General features: G+C 37.7%; 1 protein-coding gene across 1 annotated transcript in view; it reads right to left on the reverse strand.

Annotated features, from left to right (window-relative positions):
- PDSS2 (decaprenyl diphosphate synthase subunit 2) overlaps positions 1-18,724 on the reverse strand; it is a 113,029-nt gene that overhangs the window by 46,606 nt on the left and 47,699 nt on the right. Inside the window, exon 2 of the mRNA XM_042880355.1 lies at positions 18,511-18,642. Within this exon, the coding sequence (XP_042736289.1) occupies positions 18,511-18,642 (132 nt within the window). The remainder of the gene's footprint in view (positions 1-18,510; positions 18,643-18,724) is intronic.

An 18,724-nucleotide genomic window follows, 5' to 3' on the forward strand; every position in this document is an offset into this window, starting at 1 on the left:
GTTCTTCATACAGGAATCACGTCCTACGATCCCCATTTTAAAATCAATGTGGCAAGACTGATGCTTCCAAAATGAATTATAGCTGTCAGATGCAGCATTGTTTTTTCTACAAGGCAATTATCAAGCCTTAAACTTCTAGTAAATAAAAGACAAGTTGAAATTCTAGTTGCTGCCTGCTGCAGATCATATCAAGAGCCATGCAGAATATATCTAGTGCAATGATCAAGTCATACCAAGAGCTAAAATGTTTACTTCCTTAAAGAGCTACTTCCCTCCTTTGGTAAATATATTACATGAGAATTTCCTGACACTCAGTAATTTATATTGGCAATATAATGAATTCTCAATATCGTGTATTTCTAAAAGGAAATTTCCTACCTCAAGAAACGTTAGATTCAACTTGAATTCTCTGTTAAAACTTTTAATTTGCTAAAAAGAGCTCCTATCAGAACAAATAATTTGGGTACAAGTGAATATGATCTAAACACATTTCTTATACAAAAACAATATAATCATAGCCAAAGCAGTATACAAACACTTCTTGTAAATATGATATGCAATGTTCAGATGTATATAACATCGTAAGTAAGTGTTATTTTCAAAGATAAAACAAGCTGAAACCAATAGATAAATTAAACAGTAAAACACAAACAGCTTTTGGATACCGTTCAAGAATATTTTGCTATATAACCAAAAACCCACAATTCCCTAGTCAGGAAGACTAAGCTGATTAAAAGCAAAACAGAAAGCCAAAAAACTGTTGCCTACACAAAGCCAAACCAGCTATAATTCCCTTCCTCTCTGTCTGAAACAAACTGAAAAATGGATGGAACAAATGCAAATCAGAGGAACTAGGCAAGGAAGGAAACTGACAAAAGGAACAAGAAAATGTAAAGACGGGCACGAAACTCAGCAAGGGCAATTTAAAAATGATATACTAAAACCCCCTCAAAGTCAAAAGAATTTTGAGCATTGCATTGGTCCATTAGGTTGGGTTTGGCAGAAACATAACAGAAAGGCAGAGGATTTTAGGAAGTCTGTTGTATTTCTAAGTGTTACATTTACACAGCCAGGTACAAATATCTTCTAGATCAGTAGTGAATAATAATGCTCATAAACAGCAGTGGTTATGATTTTATAGTCAGTAGATCCAGAGAAATTGCTCTCTGGAGAGGAGACTAGGGAAACCAATGACATAGTGGATAAATAGCAAGGAGAACGAATTGACCTCGATACAAAGTAAGCCAAGCTGGTTCAATATGTTTTTCTCAAGTCATAAACACATTAGGAAAAAGCAAATGAAACAAACAAACAAACAAATACCCACAGTCAAAAGATCTTAGGTAGAATTACAGAAGGCAGACTATACACTTGCAGGACAAGGGACTGTTTTCAGAAGAAAATACTCCCAGTCTGTGTACGCATAAGAGTTGGAAGTGTGGGAAGGAAGCAGCAGAAGAGATCATCTTAAATAATCAGCCAGATCTAACAGGGTCACACAAGACACTACTGTAGTCAAAACAGGCTAATAGAATACACAATGAATTAAGGTAAAAATGCCAGCAGAAGCAGTGTTTCCCCCAACTCTTGGTTTCTGATACTAGTCAAATAATTACTGGGAAACTGCACTTCACTGAGGAGGAATTAGGGAAAGCCAAAAAATGATTTTGGGGAAATTACACTAACAATCTGAGTAATACAGAACACGTATTCCAATAAGAAACTCCACCATTTAACATAAAGAGAAAGCTGGTATTGAATCTGTAGACCAATCTGTTCACAGCTATTTAAAGAAAATGTACATACCTAGACTTTAGAAACAGATTTAAGAGAAGGAAATACCTGGACTATCATAGGATTGTTAGAATCATAGAATGGCTTGGGTTGGAAGGGACCACAAGGATCATCAAGTACCCTGCTGCGGGCAGGGTTGCCAACCACTAGATGAAGTACTAGATCAGGTTGCCAAGGCCCCATTCAGCCTGGCCTTGAACCCCGTGTTGTGGGGCATTCGTAATCTCTCCAGGTAACCTATTCCAATGCCTCATCGTCCTCAGTAAAAAACTTCCCCCTGAAATCTAATCTAAATCTTTCCTCCTTTTGTTTAAAACCATTGTCCTCCCACTATCTACCCAGATAAAAGGCTGATTTCCCTCATATTTATAATCTCCCTTTAAATATTGGAAGGCTGTAATGAGGTCCTGAAGCCTTCTCTTCTACAGACTGAACAAGCCCAGCTCCTTCAACTTGTCTTCACAGGAGAGGTGCTCCAGCCCTCTGATCTGATCTGATCCTCGCCCTGTTGGCCACCTCTCTTCTGATGCAGCCCAGCATACCATTGGCCTTCTAGGCTGCAAGCACATGCTGCTGGCTCTTGTTATGTTTTTCATCTATCAGGACTCCCAAGGCCTTCTCAACAGGACTGCTCTTAAGGAATTCTTCTTCCAGTCTGCATACATAACCACGATTACCCTGACCCAAGTGCAAAACTTAGCACTTTGCTTTGATGAACCTCATTAAGTTCGTATGGGGCCACTTTTGGAGTTTTTCAAAGTGATGTTTTCCTTTCTCCAGTCACAAGGGACTTCACCTGGCAGTCACTACTTTTCAAATATGATGCAGAGTGGCTCCTTTAGGACCCAGGGATGCATGTCATCCAGCCCCATAGACTTGTACATACTCAGTTTTGTGAAGCACTTGCTCTGCCCCTGTGTTTGGGGAGGGGGGGAGTTTGCTCCCTCAGTTTCCACTGAGATTATCAGGCAAAGATAAAACACAATCCAGTGGCTTGAAACTAAGCCAATTAAGAAAAAAATAAGGTGAAGGTACTTTCCAAAAGGAGTACAAGAGGTAAAGACAGACTCTCCAACACTGGCAAAACTGAAGATGATGGTTCATGAAATTCCACTGAAGTATAAGGATTGGAGCTGATTAAAGTTGGGAAAATCCTAAGACCTGTTTTGTACTGCAAGCTGATCTATCAAAATGATGTCTGTTATTCATGTACGTCTGAACCGTAAAGCCAAGAGAGGAAAACTTCAGAAAACAAATAACAAATGAGATTTGGCACCACTTAGCAGTGGACCCTGAATTTAAAAATCTACTGTTGGCGAGTAGCCTATTTTCTTTTAAGGATGCACAGATATTTTCAGGATTGGGATTTCTGAATGCATTTCAGCCACCTTGTTCAGCAGACTGCAAAAGCAGGACCACTTTGCTCATTAAAGTTACCTTGCAATCACAGTACAAGATCATCCAAAGCCACCAGGAGGCTGGGAACCTGTCCTGCTAACACAGCTTATTTCTATTTTACTGTTGCAGACAATAAATGTTTTTTAAAAAAAAAAAGGAAAAAAAAAAAAACAAACATGTTCTACAAGAGGAAACAACCTTTGTCCAGAATTCATGTTCATCTTCACACATTCAGGCACTCACACTGGTAACACGATGTATTTGGCATTGTACTCCCACAAAAAAAAAAAACACCCAACAACAACAACAACCAAATGAGATAAAGCAAAACTGAGACCATCTACAAAATTATTTTATGTACATAAGGGTATATATTTTATCTAAGTATACATACCTTTTTTAAACACAATTTTTCATATAACCATTTGGGGGTTCTAGCCATGCAAGTCACATTTATTAAAGGCAGCACGTCAAATAAGAGTTGACAATTACAGGCTATATCAATACACATTATGCCAGATGGTAATGAGCCATACACAAAGGGCCAGCCATCCAAAATAATCACACCATTTTCCACAGAAATGTTGAAGAGGTTATGGTTTATTACACAGTGCTCATTAGATATACAGTGGCAGCATTAGCAATTTTTCCTTCATTTGTGTCTCATTTAAGACTCTGCCCCCGCAAGCCCATTCAAATTAGTACACAAGGTTAAAATCATTATGGTCAGAGGGAAAAAAACTGAACCGCATTTTGCATTTTATAGTAATGGTGGATCAAAAGTCCCTGGAATCTATTCTTCTCCGAACTATTATCTAACACAGCATTCTAAAAAGAGTAAAAGCCACTGTAAGCAGAGACTTGACATGAAGACAGACTATTTTAACTGAGCAAGCTCCACATCACTTAATAACACTTAGTGAAAACACCAGTTAAGTTGTGACACCATGCGACAAAAGACATAAAACTGAAAGGTGAAACTGAACTGGAAGTTTTGAACATTCCTATCTGCATTTCTATTTGTTGCTTTGACAGCACTGAAAATTCAAGTGTCCAGAAGGCCACTTTCAGAGTAGGTTAGAAGCACAGTTGTCTGAAATAGCAAGAGTGTCACCTTTGAGAAAAAAATTAGGTATGATTTAAAGCACCTTTCCACCCAGCTGCATGTGCTGATTCACAGCTAAAATTGTCTGCTGGAGACATTTTCCTGCCTGTCCAGTCTATAGAAGTACATGAGTGAAAAGATGTATTGAGGTCAATGTGAATATTTCCCTGCACTAAAAAGGATGAGTCTTATCAATTAAAAACATGCAGATGTTTCCAAGCCTCCAAGTGAAAGTGAGTATTCAGAAATCAAAAAAAAAAACAACCCCAAACTGTGGAAGATGGAGGAATTGAGCACTGCAAGCATCAGCTGACAACAGGAATGAAGAGAATGGACATTTTGGTCCATGCTCCTGAAGAATATCTCATTTAACAAGGCCTTACAAATAAATAAATAAAATAAAAAAAATCCATCTAAAACTGGTTTTAAACTGTCTTCCTGTTCTTATCTACATCTGCCTTACAACCTGTGCCTGCTGCCAGCCAGCTCCTATGCCAGCACACAGATTACCTCTTCAGACAGCCAGAGCACCCAGGCACGAAAGCCAGACTTGTCTTCTGATATCCTTTGGACGAAGGGGATTGATGTTCTATTTTCTATGCCAACCCTCAGCCTTTCCAGAGAGGACTTTTCCTCTCCTGCCAATTAATCCACTTCTTCATTGCCAAAGGGACGTTAACTTCTGCAGAGATCATTCTAGACCACCTAGTAAAGCCAACAACCAAATTTCAGCACTGGACAAAAAACGTTTCCATTGACTCTGCAGAGGAAATTTGTCAGTCAGAAGTCATAGCTTATGTATGTTATGCACATGCATTGGATATACCTGCAGGTTCACCACTGGCCTCGGTGAATTTTGTTTATTTGGGGTTTTTACTCCTATGACAGAAACACGCCTCTAATATGAAATGGCATTTTATGAAAACCACCAAACGAGGGATAGAGGGTGATGTTTCTGAAGCTGAAGACCTCTGCTCAACAATCAATGCTGTTGCTAATCTTGAAGAAAAAGAAGTACTGCTTTTTGTACAGCTACAGCTGTACAAAACTTGGAAAAAATATGAAGATAAAAATGTTTAAACTTGATCAAATGCAAGAAGATCAAGCAAAAAGGAGTATTTTAAAGGTGAGTTAGCGTAAGGATCTTCTGGCTTACTGAACGGAGTGAGTTGCAGGTTTTATAACCAGGAGTCCAAAAAAAGGGGAAGATATGAGGAGAACGAAACCTTCAGCAACAGCTGTGATAGCATGACCTTGGAGAAAATTAGATACATGATGCAAGGAGAGAAAGTAAGACACAACTGAGAAAAGTATTGTGAAGAAAACACTCAAAGGACGAGGCATAAATTAAATAATTTGTGAATTGTATGACTGTGTTACCACTAAAACAGAAGTCGAATGGAACATGGCAATGAAGAAAATCAGGAATTTTGTTATGGAAATTCTCTTACAACAGCAGCATGGTCAGTCAGACTGCCTATGAAATGACTAAGCATCATCCAGTCCGTCCATCCATCCAAGATTAACTCAGATGTACTCTACAGACCCTCCACAACAAGCAGTCTTCAGTTGCATCCCATACAACATCTATTCCATAACAAATTTCACATCACAGATTAAAAAAATACTACTCTTTTTAGCCAAAACATTTAAATAGACAATAATTAAAGGGAAATAAGGTTGACATTTGCAGATAAATGGAAGAAATAGGTTACTAACAATACGAGCCAGCAGTGTGCCTTGGCAGCTAAGGCATCAAACCACATTTTGGGGTACATAGCCAGCCAGTCAGAGAAAGTGATTCTCCCACTGTCTTTAGTGGTGGTGCAGGCTCATACTGAATGTTGTATGCTGTTCTGGATTCCAAAACATTAAAAGGACGTTAAGGTCCTTAAATGTGTCTAGTGGAGGGCAACAAAGCTGATAAAGGGACTGGAAGGCATATGCTGTGAGGAGAGGCTGCAGATGCTTGGAAAAAGTGGGAACAGCAGAAAGCTGTATGAGAGGAGGTTCAGATTGGGCATTAGGAAAATTTACTTACTATAAGGATGATCAGACACTGAAATAGGCTTCCTAGAGAGGTGTTTGACACCCCGTGCCTGTCAGTGCTCAGGAGACATTTGGACAATGCCCTCAATAACATACTGTAACTTTTGGTCAGCCCTGAAGCACTCAGGAAGGTCCCTTCCACCAGAACTATTCCAATTCTAATTACCATATTTTCTCTTACTATATATTAGCGACTTCTCAATCCCCCAAGACTTTGAAGCATGAATAAAATTTTATTTGCAATGAGTAAAGGAACAGTTTGAAACAACATAACAGAAATTCCCACTACCATGTACTGACAACTATGCAGATACCACCAGCAAATGCCATCATGACTTATCACTCTAAGTGTCTCTCTGAAATATCTCTGAAGAGTTTGTCTATAATTGCATTCAATGTAGCTAGAAGTTAAGGTGCAGTAACCTTGACATTAAAGCTCTGCTACTAATGACACTTGAAATACATCGAACCCTTTTTATGCACGAGAAAAGAAGGTAACCTTTTTTTATGCAGTGAAGAAAACCTGATAAATGAGCAGTCCTGCTAAGAGAATGGATGGTTCACATGTCTAAATGCATAAGAAAAAGGCACTGGGGAAAAGAAACAAAATCCTCTGAATTACCAGAATGTAGTTTACAAGGTAGTTACAATTTTTTTATCGTGCTTATATAAAATCATAACATATATTCTGAAATGTCGACAAATATCCAACTCACAGAGGAAAAAAGAACACAAAAATTTACACAGCACAATCACAGATACCTCATGTGAACAAGGAAAGCTGTCCTATTCTGAGCATCTGTAACTGCATTTTTATTACTCGGGAGTTAAACCTGTGGTTCCTGAACTTTCCAATTTTATTGGAGAGGGACACATAACACCATACATTTAAATTGTTTACTATAGGAACGCTTTCACTTTCCACAGAGCAGAAGTATTCAGCAGATGGGTATTGCCTGCAGTGAACAAAGAGTGAGACAGATAGCCAAAGGAAGACAGGAGACTTTCTCAGAGACCTTGCCTCTTGGAGCAGGTGTGTTGATAGAAGCACAGCAGGGAAATGATAATAAACCTTCGAGAGTAAGGCAATGACTGCTGCTTCTGGGACCACATCAGTACAGCACAAGCATTTGGCACTACTGATATCTGCAAACTTTTAGTAGGAGGAGGAGTATATATTTTATGCAAACAAAGTATAAGACAAGACTATGAAAATGTGTCTTTTGATGAGCAAAATTACTTCCCATTATCCCACTGGCACAATTTCCATCTATTTTTACCTCATTTACATCAGTTCATAACAAATCTGAAAATCTCATTCTTCCATTCTTTGGTCTTTCCATCCCCAAACAATTCAATGTATACATTTTAATGTGGTATTCAAAAATTATCAATTAATTCCAAGAACACTGACCCCAAGGAAGTACTGCTGGAGAGAGAGCTATATGTTAATGAAACATCTCCAAGAGCAAATCTTCTGCAAAATTCCTCTCTGAGTCCACAAAACAGGCCCTACTATTGCTTGCAGCTACTACCACAATCCTGATAACATTCAGGTAGTTGACTGAAACAGCACATGAAATTACACGAACTTTTTATGTTGGTTTTGGTGCATAGTTTCAGAAGCCAGAATGAAATTTCAGCCACAAGTCTGAAGTAAGCTTTCCACAGAACGCTGTTTTGATGAAACACAGTAATTATGTACAATATTGTACAATATCTGAAACTCAAGTTTTCCTCCTTCTCTGGAAATACTAGACGCATAATTTCCTTGGCTACTTCTTCTCTTTCCACAAAAATTTACCGAAGTTTGGTCAGTCTTTAGAAAAATTAAAAACTCCAACTGCCAATACTATAATACACTTCCAGGTTTTGGCAGTCAAGCTCTCCCAGAATCTCATTGCACTGAATATGCTCCATAATCATACCATCAGTGCCAATCAGAACTTTTCAACTGCTGCAAGACTTAGGAAAAAAACATCATTTGCCTTTCTGATTTCTTTTTTGACTGCCTTACCACCTTCTCATGCAACATCATTAAAATGCAGTCATGAAATCTCTATCCTTATTTTTCTAACTCCCTATTTCTCTTGTAAAATCACTAATCATTGTGCTATCACATTTCTAGCAACTTAAACTCAGAATGCAATCACTATCTTTAAATTCTGGCTTGCTAGTCTTGCAATCCACACAATCCTAAAATCTTGTATTACATAATACTTTAACTTTCCTCTTATTCTAATAATGAAGGTACAACATAACAAGGACTCATATTTTCTATTTTGATCTACTGAAGAATCACCTTAAGTTTCTGCAAAGATAGTTCATTTTTTATTAATGAATCTTTTCCATCACATTAATCTTTGCAATCATTTCTCAGTATTTTCTCTTATCGAATATATCTTACATCAAATACAAACCACCTCGCTTGTGAAGATGAATATCTACCAAATGATGATCTCAAGATGCATTGAAATAATGCACAGAAGTAAATATGACCAATGTCTACTTAAGAGGGAGTCAGTCAAACAAGCTGTTTCTGCCTATCCATCACCCACTGAAGAAAAAAGTAAGTCTCTGAATTAAGGACCTCCTTATTTCACAGTCTCTTCAAGAATTTAACTTAAAATCCTTTCTTCCCATCTTCAAAAAGAAAAAAACAAAACAAAACACGAAACAAAACACGAAACAAACATAACCAAACACAAAATCCACCTACATTTAGACACTCTGCACTTGCCTCTCTTCTTGTTTTTTTCTGGTGACATGGCGAGATAGAGAAAATCTTTTAAGGCCTTGAACAACCTGAGCTACAGTACTACAATAACTGGTAACTTCTTTTTCCTTGAGTTTTCTTCATGTTCCTGCTCTCTGTATGTACTCAATAATCTGCTTTTATATTGGAATACAATACAAGCAACCACGCTTCGTCTAGCAGAAATGTCCTGTTTATACTGGCCTTAGCAGTTATTCAATAAAGAAACTTACAGTGCAAAGAAACTTTGTATTTTGGAGAAATTGTTAATTTCTAGTCAAAAGATAGAACATTCAGATGTATCTTCCCCTACAAAACAAAGTTGACATCCACCACAATATGCTTTGATTTAGAAGCTTCTCAGAGCTGTCAAACTCCACATGAAAATCTACCACAAGTTTAAAACCAGATAACATTAAAGGATCAGAAAGATTCATTTACTTCATATATAACATGAATCCAGGCTCTAAAACAACCCATTATTTCAAGTAGAAGGAAACGAAGTAGGAAAGGCTACCTTTTCTGAGACAGCATCATTTGTTAATAATCAGGCTCACTCGTACTTAAACTCCGTCCCAAGACAACAGGTTACCACAAGAGAAACAGCATATTCCTCATACATAGCCAAACACAGCAAAGACCCATGCATACTTTACATTAAACTTGTGGGATATGAGCATCTTCCCTCAATTCCACACCATCAGTTGGAATGCTTTGCAATACCTTCAGTTACATTATATCAGTGTGTTGATTGAGACATATAAGAAAACAAATTAATTGGTACAGCAACTTTTGTAATGTTTAACTTTCCAATTTTCTGAGTACTGTGGAAGTTAGTATTGAAACTTTGCAATTGCACTGTAAAATTAGAAAAGGGAGAAGTTAATGGCTTGGGCATGAGAAAAGGAGAGCTGTTATTTTAGCATATGGGAAAGCATAAGAGACATTCTGAGACTGCAGGACAAATTAATTATAAACATAAGTTACTTCAAAACTTTGCTGCGATACAACTGGTCACACTGGCATCACACTAGTAGTTGTGAGTGACAAGCAGCTGCCATCTTAGGGCAGCTTTGCAGTGCTGTCATCACAACATGGAGTCGCACTCACATGACAGAAGTTTCTCTTCACATAACTTATTTATTAAGAAAGCATGAAAGTTCTTAAACAGAATTGTGAAGTGGACTGGTACATGGGGATGCCATTTCTGCAGGAAGGCTGTGCCAGGTCTTCCTATCAACAGGTCACCTATGCTTTTTTTAAGATCTCCCACTAGAATGAAGCAGAACTTGTTCCCATAGGCACCACTGACTCACTGCAGTTTGTTTTTCGTCGGTGCAGTTTGGCACACTGCAAGCGATTCTTGCAGTCCAGTACTCACTTCACAAGCAGTAGGAGGAGGAAGACCCAGAAACAGAGTGGACTGGAAAGACAGACAGCAGGCAGCACTGTATGTTCTCCAAGGTAACCCCTCTCTACTGTGAATATGAAAATCACTTGTAGTGTTCATATTGAGTTTACCTTGCTCTGTTATCTGGTGCTAAATAGATTTATTTTGAACAAGTTTAAAGTCCATATTCCTCCATAGTCTTGGATTAGCTTTACTGCAGAGTATTCTGATTTATTCTATGGTGTGCAGAGAGGACCTTTTCTTATTCAACACAAAATTGCTGTATTTGCACATGCTATGTATGCTGAAAACAATAAAAAGTTAATGAAGAAAAGTATTGCTTGTAATGAATTAGTAATATTGTTAAATTTGTATTTGGAGTTGATTCTTATTGTTGTGTGTAGAAGATGATCAATAGGAATATGTAATCAAGTTGTATGTGCTTTTCATCTCCTGAGATTCATCTTGTAAATGAGATGAAGAATCTCACAGGGTTCATCCTGTAGAGCAAAAACTAAACAGAATAATTTAAAACAATCACTTAGATTTCTTCTAACTAAAAGCTAAGAGGTTTTCCAAGGTTTGGGAAACAAAACTGTACATTTCTTAAAGATTATAAAAGACATCGCTACTTATATTTTGAGATGCTTTTCTCCTTTATCTTCCAAAGAAGTAATTTTGTCAAGAGCCTCGTGTTCCTTAAATACTTAGATACTGAATATTTTAGGACCATGCATTTTCCCTACCAGCTAATTAGCTAAGCTTCAAAAACATGGTAGTCAGGATACTGCACCTTCACTGGAAGCCAGCTTTGCAGAAGATAGGAATGAGTAACACCCAAAGGAAATATTTTTTATGATAAAGAGTCCTAATGTGTCCCAGTAAAGGTGAGGATTGATTGTTAAGGCCTATTGTTGCTATAATTAGAAGTCAAACACCAATTAGTCGTTCCATTAATAAGATTAATCTCTGCAATATCTGCAGCTGAGACCCAGGGCTTGAAAGCAATAAGGCGGTATGAATTTAAAGTGCAACAGCCATTCTGCAATAAAACTTTCAGTCTGCCTACTTAGACCAGACAAAAGAAAAAAAAGCTCTACCTTCTTAGAGTTTTGCATTGCTACACACACTTTTGATCTTGCAACATCTTTCTCATTACTTGCTTTTTATTTTCTTTAAATGTGTTATGAGTGATTTACACCATTCATGAGGACAGGAGAAATGCAGTATAAGGTCTTCCAAACTCCACTTCTTGGCCACTCCGAATACATTGCATCAGGTCAGGGTAAATCTGGTTTTGTTTTCCACTACTGATAGACAAGAAGCAATGAAAAAAACCAAAACCTTCTTACAATTCTGTATGTACTCTCCAGGTGAAAGAAGTTCAAAATACAACTAACCATCATTCACTTACTTCCAAACACAGAAGTAAGAAACAGTGAAAGGCAATCTTTCATTTTAATATACAATATAGTTCAGAAAAACTGAGAGAAGCAAAAAGTCTGAAGGAGAGGTGAAAAGTCATGCTCTTATACTCTACATTTTTGTAGGTACTGAAGTATCATTTTAATGGTGATTCTTTGATTTTATTTCATCCAAGCTTTGTCTTTTGCAATAAATGTCTAACAGAATTTGTTCACAGATAAATCTCCCCTGTTTTGACTATGAAGATAAAAGCTCATCTGGACAAGGTAGAAAGAAGGCTTTTTCACAATCTTGTGACAAACAGATCAAGGAAACCTCTAAATGATACTTATATTGTAACAATACAACTGATCTCATCTTCACCAAAATTTACTAATGCTTGCCATTGCTTATTAATGGAGAGCTTTTGTAACAGACTTGTATTTTCCTCCTTTTAAAGTGAGTCCATCTGATTTCTTAGTATAGGACTATTGCTAAAGTCATTATAGATTTACGTATAGGCATCCATATCTCAGATGGAACACATTTAAATAATTATTTTAAAATAAATTTTAAAAAACCAAACAACAATGTGACTTTTAAACTCATCTAGAGTAGAAAGAATTTGCTAGCAAAAGTCTACTCATGAGAGGTACAAATCTTAAAGACAGCAGAAGATGTCCTTCAGCCAGAGTAATTGTTACATTTTCCTAAACCAGAAGTAGCCCTTTGCTATTGTAGTCACTACTTCACTTGAGAGATGCGAGAGCCCTCTGAGTCACAACTCTGAGTTTAGTTGCACTCAAGACAGGACAAAGGCTATTTGCCAATAATCAAAGTCCCCAGGGAATGCAGAGCCCAAGGTGCATATTCAAGCATAACAGATATTCTGTTGATCACTCCAACTGGAACACATTTTATTTTCCTCAGTCTTCAGAGAAGATGTGCTCACACCTCAAATGCTATGATGCTAATTACCCAAAGAAGAGTATTGCCATTTTGGTTTTCCCTCAACCATAAAATCCCAATTCAACAGCAGTCCAGGACAGGGGTCAACAAACCAATGTCCACCTGTATAAATCTGTGCAGAACATAGCTCTCAGAAATAAACAGTCGTAAGCCTACAACCACTACATCTTGGACTATGCTAGTTCTCATTTACCTGTGTAGTCTGAAAGAGTCCAAGTAACACCATCATTCACATAGCACCAATTCCCTGGAGGCAGCCTGATTGCCTCTCATGCACACGGCTGTTAAAGACTGCTCCAACAAGCACAGCATCACTTCTTATGTCTGTCATGGCATTGGTTTTATAGAAAAAAACAGACAAAGCTGCAGATGGTGAACTGACAAGAGATTCCTTATATCTCCACTAAGACTCAGGGATACCCATCAGAAGTCACTAAGACTGATGATAACTTTACACTTGTGTTCTCATAATCAGCCTGGGATTGGCCCATGCCACTAACGTGGAAAACGTGGGTATGGAAAGTTTTTCTGTTTTCATATCTAGCAAAGAAAAGCCAGGAGTAAACTTCATAGAACTGCAAAGGGACAAAGCAGTAGAAGCCCTAACTTAACGAAACTGGAGAAACTTCGAGAGAAAGAACAACCAGTGGACGAATATTCTGGTCAAGACTTGGTAATTCCTAGAGACCTTTAGGTTGCAAATCAGTTTTCCATTAGAGATGGTGAGGACAAGATGACTTGAGATATCTGTGGTGACAAAGAACATGTAAAATCAGATAGTGTGATGTGTTTGCATGTGCTGTGTCCAAAAACAGAAAAAGATAAAAGAAAAATGGTATCTGGGGAACTTAGTAAGAATTTGTACAGGAACCTGGTGAGTGAAGGACTCAACACCATAACAAGAACTAGTATCTGCTGTTAACTGCCACTTCATAGGTTTTTGTTGGAAGCAGCAACAGTACTGGTTCCAAAAATCATTGCTGAAACACTCAGGAAAAGCAGTACATGTTCACGCTGACTGTCACTACAGTTTCACTGCCACTATTTCAAGCAGCAGAAAGGATTCAGAGAAAAGTTTAGGCAGTAAAAGCATGTAAGAAAGCATGTTCGCCTTGCAAGAAATGAATTCCTGGAGCTTTTAAAGGCCAGATGCATAATTCTGAGGGAGAACAGGCAGGGCAGAGCCTAGCAGTGAAAGTACTAATCCAGAAACCTGTAGTGATTCACTTCCCAGTTCTTTGGTAAAATAGAACTTTCTGTGATCCATTCTACACACACACTTGCTGAGTTTGACAAGAGTCTCTTTACTTTCTCAGTGTCCATAGGATCTGACCTTGTGAACACATAGGTAGACTTGGCTGAAAACATACCAAAAACCCAACAGCTAGAAAAAACCTTTGACAAGTGTCCAAAGGAATCTGCAGAGCTGAGGCAATGGGTATCAGTGCTAGAAGGTACTCCTGAAACTGGCACTAAAAGAAGAAGAAAAAAAGAAAGAGTGAAAACATGAAAGAGAAGAAAATAGCTTGCTATAGTAGAGCCAAGGATATTGGTGCCTGAAGAAATGGCACAAGTTAGCTCTTTGGCATCACTTACACTTTCAGCTGCAATATAGAGGCTACATGAGGAATTTGTGACACAGTATAAAGCCAAGAAGATTCCTCAGTTCCAGCCAATGGTGTCTGCCAGTGCCAGACATCAACAGCAGAAGATACCCCTTTGGGTACACAGTGAGAGAGCCCAAGCCCATCTTGGTATCTTCAGTTGTAATTTAGTTGTTGAATTCTAGCTCCAGCTATGAAGCAGAAAGCTATAGGTGTTCAGAAGCCATATGATCCTGGAACATCTATTAAAAACCTTCAGCAGCAAAGACTGCATACATAAGCAAGCTGCATACATAACTGTCCAAGCAAGATTTGCTCTGAAAGAAGGCAACAGAGAGCAGTGTCTGTCTCTAACATAATCACAAGTTTGGAAACGGGTCTCAAACTCTTATGGAGCTCTTGGCTGCAGCATCACATCTAAGGTGTTCTCTGATACTATTTTATCATTATAATTAGCTAGATTCCATCTAAATGTAAATGTGTGTTCTGTGTTCTCTTCAGCAGAGAAAGAACACGAACAAGGTTCAGTTGAATAAAGGATGACGCTTTGCTTAAGTATGGGCAATGACATCAATCCTTACATGACACTGCTTGCATAACTTGTTGAGTGCTGCTCTTCATCATAGCATTTACCATGGTTCTGTAGCCATGGAAATATTTACCCAATGGTAAGAGACCTGCAGGAAGCTTTAATTTTAGGAAATCTGTCCAGCAGGTGAAATAGGGCTGTTTATCATGTTGCCATTCCTTTTCTGCATCCTCTTTTGGGAGCACTGGTGCTGAGCTGGAGGTAATGTCAGGTTCCTTTCCCCGCCAACGGCAATGAAATTAGGTTGCTGGCAGCCTGACAGGGAGGTGGCAGTACAGAGAAAAGCACGCCAAGCAGACACTTGTAACACTTTCCTGTTTATCTTCTGCATGACTCATAAGGTAACCACCAGTTACTATGATATCCCTGTGCACAATGGCTTGTAATTCTCCCCTAGCTGAATGTGGACAGTTCACATCTGCAAATGACAAAGTGCCAAGAGGGAAGCAGTGCCGGCCACAGGCAGCATCATATCACTACACCAACTCTGCTTCTTTAACTACCTAAATTGTAGTCCTCATTACTCTGGAAAAAAAAGTTGCTCTCTAGTAGCAGGCATCAGTTTTGTTCCATTGTGTACCAGTAAAAACAGATGCAAGTTAAGTAGCTAGCTGATCTATTTTTATGCATTTGGGTCACTGACACATCTAGAGATTGGGAGAACAGGATAAAGAAAAAGCTGGCAGTTCCAAATTTAGTGTCCTTAAATTTTAATTATGGATACTGCATTCTTCGTTTATACTGTGATTCAAGATATCAAATAGGGAAAAAAGGTTATGCAGAACATGTCTCATCACAAAATGAAAGGTCTTTTTTTTTTTGTGATACAACAGATGTGATACAACCAGATACAACAGACTGACGTAACCTAGCTACCCACTGTGGGACAGAGGATTTCAAGAGAGCACAAGAGCTGACTCCAACATATACAGTAGGAAAAAAAAAACACTGGACTGCTGCAATCACTGACAAGTACTTGAACTTAACTCATGCTCAGATTTCAGAAATGCAATTAACCCCTACCAAATACCCTAAAATCAAGCAAGCTATATCCCAGCTAATAGTCTACAATGCATTGTTCACAACATGTGAGTACCAGACAACGAAGATGCTGGTTACAGTGCCAGAAATAATATTTCCAGCAAAATATTATATGTAAAGTTGAAGTAATTATATGGCATAGTAACAGAAAGAGCTGCACAGTTTACAGCTGAGATGAAACTCTGTAGGAATCAATTTCAAAAAAAGACTTTGAAAGCTGGAGCAGTATATAAGCATTAAAGGATCAAGCACATTTCTTCACTGCATATCACTGAGGAATATACTTTGCCTTTGCTATACAATTCTAATACACACACCATATATAACTACACTGTAACCAAGACAGCAGACAAGGATGTACTAAGGGAAAATGTCCTTTGGTACTTATTCAAGAGAAAGCAGTTTATAAAACATTATTTGTAATACATAAAACAATCGCAAAAGCCCTTTAAGTTCATGATTTTACGAGCTGCCACTTCTCTTTGCTCTTTGTACAGAACTCCTCTTTCTCTTTGTACAGAAATCAAAATGAGAAAAAAGACAGGCATTGAAGAGTGCATTTGGAAAAGTACACAGCCACAAAATCATTAAAAAGAGGGAGAAAAATAAAAGAAGAGTTCCAAGTCAAAGATAAAGCGCCAAGTGACTTCAGTGGAAGGCAATACCTGGCTCACTATGACACAAAATGAAATAAAGCACTGCCATTCTGCTAGTATGCATCAGTTTGCTTGTATCTGCTCCACAATACAGATTTCAATTGCCACTGAAAATTCACTCAAATTAATGATTCCATAGTTATCACTCTCACAGACAGTAATGAACCTTAAGTGAACCAGTGCGGACGTATTCAAAGCTGTTTCATTTCTGGAATACCTTGGTAACTCTAATCTAGGTATTATAATGGCTATTGACTTGCTCAAACTTAGATTATTAGGCTAGATTTTCAGCTGGTTGAACTGGCATGGCTCCAACGATGTCCATTTACACCAACTGGCTCATTATTAATTCAAGGTCTTATTTGCTCCTCACTGAATAATTCCAATAGTCATCTTCCCAGTGGCAGCTTGAAATGCTCACTAGTTACCTCCACAGTCAGAATCATCATACTCAAAAAGTTGGTTATGAAAACATAATGCTTTTTCTCTCCTTTTATGAGACACACTTAATGAAAACTTCCAAAATCATTTACTTCCAAAATCAACTAAAATACTTTCTGTATTATAATTAACTAAATAGAATTATGCTCTCATGCAGCATCATTTGCATATAAATATAAAAACATTACAACCCTAAGGGGACATTAAGGACAAAACCAAACAAGAACGGAATTAAATAGCTAAAGGGGCATCACAGCCCCTCCTTAACAAGCCTCCTATATCTGTTCTTTTTTCTTACTTAATGTTATTTCTGTCCTTACCTATTCATGTTTATTTTCCTTCTTTATTCTGTTGCTTTAAGATTTTATATGTATTTTAAGGATGTTATTTGTTTTGGTCTTTTCAGTTTTGAAATGCTATTTGTGCCCTTGTGTATAGGATACAAACCTGTCACTAAGTTTGTGTATCTTCCTTTAATATCCTACAGAGGCCAGAAGCAGAATTGGCTGAAAATACAAGAGTTTTCTCACCCATTGACACTCAAGTCTTCAAAAGGACTTCAAAAATTTTAATTTTACAGTTTTTCAACCAGAACTTTTTAACATCACTTATTATTTCAGAGGAACAGTTAACTGTCAAACACACACAAAAAAACCAACCACTATTTCTAATTACTGTTGTTACTAGTATCAAATAATTTACTTCAAATACTTAAAAAGATATTTAGGAACTGGATGAAACCTGATTATATCAGTGAGGCCCTGAGGTACCTTAGTGACAGGCTCAGTAATTCAGCTCACATGTGGGAGGTAAGGAACTTTATTCTACACTATAGTGTCAGGGGAAAATATCCTTCAAAGTGGCTGCAATAAAAATGATTTGCTCAGTGAAACAAACTGGTATTCCACACAACTGTCAATCTGACTCTGACATTTCTAGTAAGTAGGTGTACCTAAATTACATCTGAGTAACTCAGAAAAATTCCACTCAATTTATGTATGTACATATTTGATTCTGAGTACCTCTTAACGTAAACTTTCAAATACCTAACTTAATTCAAATCTTTTTGATTTAACTGTACCAAGAAACGCCAATTAAGATTTAGGCACGGATATTATACGAGCTACACAACTGGCAGGAAATGCTTTTCACCGTGGAAAGCTTATAATAATCCTGTGGAATAAGGATTTATAATTAGGCAAGTATTGATTTTTTCCTTAACAGCTGAGCAGGCCAGTAGGATGCTCTGAAATCACCATGACATTGCCAATCAAATGCATTTGTGCATATCTAGCTGAAGAAAGTTACCACGTACCTGGAATAAATCCCACTGACCATGTTGTGCTGGAAAGAGAGCTCTGCTTTGCTGGGTCCAGCAGCTTTGGAAATAAGCAATACAACCAAACCTCGCATCTGTAAATTATTTCGACTGTCATACACAAAACCCCTGCAAAAAGAAAAAAATAAAATTTTAGAAAAGCACATTATTTACAATCCATTTTCACTGCTTATGACAAAACAGAAAGAAA

Source organism: Lagopus leucura, unplaced genomic scaffold (genome assembly GCF_019238085.1).
Source record: "Lagopus leucura isolate 7727_CA_CO unplaced genomic scaffold, USGS_WTPT01 Super-Scaffold_73, whole genome shotgun sequence".
NCBI lineage: Eukaryota > Metazoa > Chordata > Aves > Galliformes > Phasianidae > Lagopus > Lagopus leucura.